We start from the raw sequence: 7909 nt of genomic DNA, 5'->3' as shown, positions 1-7909 counted from the left end.
CAGTGATCAGGGACACTGTAAATTATGTGACGGTGAGACAATATGACTGGTGAAGCAGTGATCAAGGACAATATGACTGGTAAGGCAGTGATTAGGGATACTGTAACTGGTGTGGCGCTGGTCAGAGACCCTGTAACTGGTGTGGCGCTGATCAGGGACACTCTAATCAGTGATTAGGGACACTGTGAGTGGGTATCAGAGATTAGAGACAGTGACTGGTGACATTTAGTTTTAAAAATATATATAATTTAAAGGGAAATGTTAAATTTTTTATCTATTGATTTCTGATGGGGGCCCTTTGATGAAGTCACGTGGGCTGTGACACAACTAGTTGGGAAGGAGTTGGGTACATCACTTCTGGTTTTTCAGCCAATCCCGGAAGTTCATGGTTTCTGATGTTGTTGTAATCGATTTTAATGTGAGTTACTACGTTTTTTATTTGATAAATTTTAATTGAAATACTACACAATGGGGATTTGTTTTTTTGTATAACCATATCACCCACTGGAGGAGAGGAGAGTGTATAGAGTGAGAGAGTGAGGACAGACCCATATACCATTGCATTGCTGATTGAAAGAAAGGATATGATATAGCCACCCATGGAGAGAAATTGCTTACACTCTAAATGCTTTTAGACCTTCTGGTCTAGGGAATGTGGTGAGCTGCTAGCACACAGTGTGGATTGAGGTGCAAGGGAGATTGATCACCTCACTGAGGAATTTGATGACATTTGCACAACGGATATCACTGGACACAGTGTAATTGACATTACAATATGAAAACCAAGGCACCAAACTGTATTGTTTTTCTCACTTTATCACTGTTTTGATTAGTGGTTAACCTTTTTTTTTGTTTACTTGCACATTTTTGCATTATTTGCATCGCTGGTGTTTTTGGTTACAATACCCAGTAGGGGTACTATTTTAATGCTGGGTTGTGATAAGATATAAGAATTTTATTTTTATTTGCGTTATTTTGCTCATCTTGATGATAAGTTCATTGGAGCACTGGCACTTTGAGTACAAAGTCAGTAGATAAAATATTATTATTATTATTCACATTATTCAATATCTACGTTGATTGATCAGACACATGCAATATTACTGTTTGCAATTCTTTATATCATTTCAACATTCTTTAAGTTTTTAAAGCATAGCGCCACTTCATATTTTTAAACAATTGTATTTTAGATGTGGGGACACATTGTTAAGTTGTGACCAGTTGCTTCCTATTTCTTATAATAACTGGTAGCACATAGGATTCTATATCTACATTTACAAGAAAATATTTTTTCTTACTCTCTTAGCTGCATTCCTGCAGCCATTGAGAAATACTGTGATAGCTTTTATTGGGCACAGCTATCACATGGTACAGAGCTGCTTTTATTGACCCTGTACCATGTGATGTGTCCAATCACAGAGATCACACAGAAATAAACAATGATGCCAGGAAATTACATATTGTTGACTAATATTCATGTGATTGCTGATTGGTTACAGCGATCACGTGGCACCAGGGACGTTCACCCTGGTGCCACGTGTCTGGTGGAGTGTGCACAAGCGGTGGATGCAGGGGGACATACAGGGTAATTTATATCTTCGGCTTTACAGTCACTTTAACTAGTTTATTTGGCCCAAGAGTCTTGAGTTCACAGTGCGTGGGCTTTTGTTTTCTAAATTGAGTTTTCTACAGAGAAGAGCATAGGTAAGTTGGAAATCTAAAGGAAGTTGAGAGCAAGACAGAATTTGGTGTAGAGCAGGGTAAGGGAGCAGAGCATTGTGGGTTATGTTCAATATCAGCAAAGAAAGGAAATCATAGGGGAGGGAAACTGGGGTGAGGTGGCAGATTCCACTCCTCTCCATCCTATAGGTGTCTATAAAAGATTTGTTTTTCTCTCAATCGGTCAGCAGGCTGATCAAAAAACAAACAAATAGAGGAATCCTCCCCACCGGGTTATTGTATTCTGAAAGCAAACCTATTCTGCTGTCAGAATATACTGATCAGCAGCTGCAACTACCAATCAACAAAAGTTTTCCAAGATTCAAATTGGACAGAGTTTATCTATTGACTCCTGACAAACAGGGATGGCCATTTGTGGATCTAAATTGGTGCAGTCCTTGCTGAATCCTGCCAAATTTCAATCCATCTATAGACCGCTTCAGCTATGGAGCAGAGCCATGTCTTGTCTATAACTTGGTAGGCTTTTTTTAGATTTTATAAGGTCTGCCTCGAGCAGGCTTTTATATTCAGGGGCAAAGGTGAACTCATTCTAATAGAACCATTTTTCCTGAATTTATCATGCAAGTCTTTGTGAAGAATAAATTCTCCATTCGTCGAATGTCATTCACCTTGGCATGCTCCACAGCTGCTGTGGGATGTGCTACCATTTCCATAAATCAGGAAAACAGATTCTGTCTGCATTGATCAAATGTGTTAAAATTCAGTAAATCTTTGCAATCTGCGTCTCACTTCTGACCGAAGCTTGTATTTATTTTAAGGGCACCTGCACCATGTAAGACCTGTATTTTCAATAATATTACCCAATTCGGCATTATGTACAAACAAGAAAAGGTCACTGAAGTGCATTTTATTCATGTAGGAATGTGTACTGAAAGGATTTGATCTATGCAAAGGTGTTCAAGGGCCTTTTATAAGACACACAAATCTGTATATTTAAAGTGTTATTAAACCCACATTATTAAAAACTATCAATAGATGCTGTATTACATGCTCTTCATACTTTTTCAGTCACTATAAGATTCGTTTTCTGTATTCTGTAAAAAAAAAACTGGTTGATCCTGCTGTTCTCTATCTCCCCCTTCTGGCCAAGTCCCCAATTCAGCTAGGGATTTTGCAAAGAAGTGTTGGCAGCTCTGTACATGCTCAGTTTTCAGGTAGGTTCTATGTTGAGCATTTTTTCCCTTTCGCATCTAAGCAGGTCATGTGACTATAGAGTCACACATGTGGGCATATACACAGTGGTAAATGATAGCCCACTCCCTCCCTCCTCCTCCATGCCCACTAAACAGTGAAACACAATGGGGGGCGTGATATAACATGTAGATTGATGGAGGCTTCACCTTCCTCCTATTCTAAGACACCGGCTTGAGGGGCATGATACAGTCTGTGACTGGCAGAAATCTGCCCCCACACCATATTTTTGCGAAAAAAATAATACAAATTTGATTTCAAATATATTTTTTTATGACAATTGAAAACATTTTATTGATATTATTTTTTTTTACTCTGTATTCCAAAGGCTGTTTTCTTTATTTAAAGGTAAATCAAACCCTGGAACGTACAAGAGCCAACAGGGTAACATGCCAGTTCACCACAAGGGAACATGTATTTATATATCAAATGAATGTGTTTTTTTAGCTGGTTGCATATAGCAACCTTACAATAAGAAATCATTATTTGAAACTGGGAGGAGAGCAATGGCTGTGCATAAGCATTTTTCTCCTGCTACACATCAACAAAGCGTTGTACGCCACTTTTATTAATTTGGCACAAAAAGTTTAGTATTAGTCTGCATATAGAACTTGGTACATTTTTTTTCTGTGCGACAATCTTTATTGATTCCCCCAACTGGTGAAAGGTTTAATTGATGGGTTTCTTCACATTGAGCTGCAAGGATCGTAATTGATTAACATTATTATTATTTTTGATTGATTAACATTATTATTATTAAGGCCTAATGCAAGGGCACCTAGAAAACAGTTTCATGTGTCCTGTTCACACAATACAGGTGCATTGCCAACTGCTGCACAAAAATGCAGCACAACGCACCTCACCGCATCACCATAGTGCATCACAACATGCATAGAAATTAATGAAATGTCAAGTTAAACCAAAAGAAAAAAAGGTAAACATTGTGATGCGTTGTAACAATCATCACACTGTCCCTTCATAATGCACAGCATAATGCATGCCCACTGGTATGATTGAGCCCTGATGCCTACTTTCAGGAAAAGTAAAAGATAAACATACCAGTGATTATTAATAATTTTCAAGAAAATGTTTAAAGAGGACCTCTCCACCCTTTCACTAAAAATCACAGCAGCATACATTCATGAAACAAGTATTTTTTTATTTTACTTACAATTACTGTTTTTCCTACTTCCTAGTTTCTTGATGCACTGGTGATGCAACCAGGGCCTTACATATGCATCCTGGAAGTTCCTGTCACATGTTTCAGGAGGCAGACCAATGGATTCATCTGCCCTTAGTTAAAATTGCCACCATAAGAAGAATGGAGAAGACAAGAAAAGTATGGTATGCAAATAATTATAAGCCTGCTATTATCTATAAGGATCTGTCTGTGAATTGTCATTACTACACATTTCTAAAGGTGCCTTTGTTTTAATTTTTATTAAAAGGGTAAATCTCCTCTCTACCTTGATTAAGTAATGTACATGAGAAATGTACATGATATACAAAATATGTGCCAAGCTATTACTTTTGATTCACTTTAATGGTGCGTAAAATGGTGCTAAAAAGTCACAACTGGTAAAATAATTTGTATAGAAAGTACCATTATTTAATATATGACCAAAAAGCAAACACAGCAACATTGTATCTTCAGGTGATAACCGGTAAATCTGCATGTATCTGGTTTCAGTTTCTGAACATTTAGATGTAGGGTTCTTTTTGGCCCTTTTAGGGTTCATGTTGTCTGCCATTATTATCATCATGATAAGTGATGTTATTGATTCCAAGCTGACCGATGTCACATTCAGGCTGTCTGGTGCTATGCTCAATTCCAGGCTGGCTAATGGTAAAAATTAAGAGATCTTTACAGAGGTTCTTCAGTCCACTTTTATAGTCTTTGAAAGCTCAGATTCCTTGGAAAAGGCCAGAAAATTGTATCTTCTTAATGATGCGTACACTGTCATATATCTGATGATTTTGTTAAGTATATTAGGGAAAATTACATTTACCCCAAAAAACTGTGAGGGAACTGTCACCTATAAAAAAAAACTATTGTTTCCTATTCCAGCGGCTGCATCAGTTATTGCCTCTAGGTGGCACAGGAGGTGCTCTGCTATTGTGACCAGGTGAAGACATCTTGGATCTAGGGCACAAAAAAAAAAAAAAATTGTCATTCAGCTAAATTTTTGAACGTCTTAACCCACCAGGTATATTAAAAGTTTAACTTAATGCTAGAAAAAATTTGCATTGAATATCTCTATAATACATGCACATTTCCCCATCTTTTACCCCTTTGAAGACCCAGCAAGTACAGAAAATCCCCTGATCTATCCAAAGTCAAAGCAGCTCCTAATATTTTGTTGAGGTCTGTCACACTTTCTCAAAACTAAAATTGCTAGAAAAGGTGTCAGCCCTTTCCAGCTGCCTTTTGCTAAACTCCAGAATTATTCTCCCCCGTAATAACATAGTCTCGGGGCTGCATATTTCATGATAAATAGAAGCATTTTCCAATGACATTTCTGGCCCATCCGAGTGTGCTTTTCTCTCACTTACCTTATCCACAAGTGGTTTAAAATCTTGTAAGTATATTTTCATTTTTAAAAGGGATTTTCAGATTCCATCACTTCTGTAGCTTGTCTCTGAGCATTAATTTCCTGTAGGCCATCTCCCAGAAGCCTTCACTTCCTGTTGCATCGCAGAAGAGGGTGTAACCTATTAAACCACTCTGGATCCCACCTCCCTGATTACAATACTACCTTCCACCCACTTCACCGATACCCTTAACGTTTGATGTAACGCTTCTAGGGGGCGGAGCCTGTCTGTCACACGTCACATTGTCTCTCTGCTGTGAACACTGAACGGCTGATACAGCTCGCACTGCTGAAGTGCCGAGCTTGTAAGTGTATTTCTTTTCAATAAAAGTCTTTGTACCATATCAAAGAGCATTAGATCTCTTTTACTTTCCCCTATGCATTTATGCCTGGTGTGGACTACAAGTGATCCGGTGCTGGTCCTGGGAAAATCATTTCAGCTCCAAGTGTACAGTATATCTGGCGATGGATCCATTATCCCTAAAGGGAACTGCTTTATCTGACCCATTGGTGACTCTTGGTTCAGATAGGAAGGTGAGAGGCTTGATTACCTAGTGGTGGCGGATTAAGGAGCACGTTATTTCATGTGATTACCACGGAGGTGTATGAGACTAGAGTTGTCCTTTTATTTTTGGATTTGTTTGACACTTGGACTTTTTGCACTGATTCATCATGTTTTTATTCATATTCCTTTGAAGTACACACTTTGGGTTGATTTATTGATTTTATGTCACATTTGTGCATCACTCACAATATTTATTTACAGGATTATTCACTATTTATGTATTAATCTGGCACATTTTCTTTGTTATTGATGTTTAATTGTGGAGTGGAAACACATTGAATGAAAGCTGCCGGAGTCTATCTTTATTCACTAATTGCACATTGATTTAGTTGCGCTGATAGTTTTTTATTTATAGTTTAACCTGCTGTTGGCTGAAAACGGGTCCCAGGAGAGACTTTACTGGTACATAAAAGATGACACATTTGGTTTATCCACTTGCAAACCGTGTACTGTAGCTCTACTGCTGCAGTGCAGGCCGGCTGCACAGAATCATGTGTATTTATACACGGTTCTGGTTTACTGGGTAGGGGGCATCTCTGGCTGCCTTCTTGATTTGTCCCAACAACATTGGTCTGACTTGGTATGTGGAGACTCATAGATAATCTATGGTTGGTATAAATAAATGTATGTATTTAATTACTCAACCACTTAAGGACCGGAAGGTTTTACCCCCTTAATGACCAGGCCATTTTTTGCGATAGGGCATTGCATTACTTTAACTGACAATAGCGCAGTTGTGCGACGCTGTAACCAAATAAAATAGATGTCTTTTTTTTTTAACCACAAATGGAGATTTCTTTTGGTGGTATTTGATCATCTCTGCGGTTTTTATTTTTTGCGCTATAAACAAAAAAAGAGCGACAATTCTGAAAAAAAAAAAAAAACAATAATGTCGTTTCGCGTAACAGAGTCGACCTGCTGCAGTAAAACTATGGTGGCTGGCCGGCAAGTGGTTAATGAATTGTTTTCTATTAGTCACTTTCTTTTCTCCCACTGAATTTCAAGATAATGTTCTGAAGAAGCTACTTATAAGAAAAGCGTTGACCTTGCGGATTTTAACAACATGAGTTATATAAATGATGCATATCATGTAATATTGTATTGATGAAGTCAGAGTGAATTGTATTGAACTTTATGGAAATATGTTTTCCTTTTTTCCAAAAACAAAAACAATTTTTTTACACATAAATGAAATGAAACAGAAAGTTTTATGAACCAAATGTATCATCTTTTATGTACCAGTAAAGTCATTTTTTTTTCCTTTTTATCTTTTCATTTTTAGAGTGCAGAAAGAACTGCACTTCTGTGATCCAAACTGTGCCTAAACTTCTCCTTTTAATAGTCAAATACACTAAAAATGAAAGTTAATATGTTCTATTGGTTGCTGTGAGTTACTGCTCATTACTGCGCAGATGAATAAAGCATGATGATTTATTAATCATGAAAGAAAAATGTAGCCAAAAAAAAATTGACTTAGTCTAGATTAGAATAATCCAGCAGTGAGAAAGTATGGAAGCTGCCATTTCTGACCCCATTCTGAAAATACTAGCTGTCTCTCATGACATGCTGATCCTCTGGCATCAAATTCAAACACAATGCCATTGATTTAGTAAAGGCAACCAGACTGTGCACCTTGCAAGTGCAGTTGCACTCATTTTCCCCAGAGCTTAGTGAATGTGATAAAGCTTATCTTTGAGAAAAAATATACCAAGGTATATTCCACGCGCCTAGGAGTAATCTAATAATAAATTGTATTTTATATACCCGTATTTTCCGGCGTATAAGACGACTGGGCGTATAAGACGACCCCCCTAATTTTCAT

The 7909-nt window shown here is 37.6% G+C and overlaps 1 protein-coding gene across 1 annotated transcript in view; it reads right to left on the bottom strand.

Moving 5' to 3' along the window:
- Positions 1-4974: 4974 nt before the first annotated feature.
- PIK3AP1 (phosphoinositide-3-kinase adaptor protein 1) overlaps positions 4975-7909 on the bottom strand; it is a 190733-nt gene continuing 187798 nt past the window's right edge. The window contains exon 17 of the mRNA XM_082267573.1: positions 4975-5074. Coding sequence (XP_082123699.1) covers positions 5008-5074 — 67 coding nt within the window. The 3' untranslated portion in view covers positions 4975-5007. The remainder of the gene's footprint in view (positions 5075-7909) is intronic.

The sequence above is a fragment of the Pelophylax lessonae genome (genome assembly GCF_965119305.1).
Source record: "Pelophylax lessonae genome assembly, chromosome: 9".
Lineage (NCBI taxonomy): Eukaryota > Metazoa > Chordata > Amphibia > Anura > Ranidae > Pelophylax > Pelophylax lessonae.
This window is presented reverse-complemented; position numbering and strand designations above follow the sequence as displayed.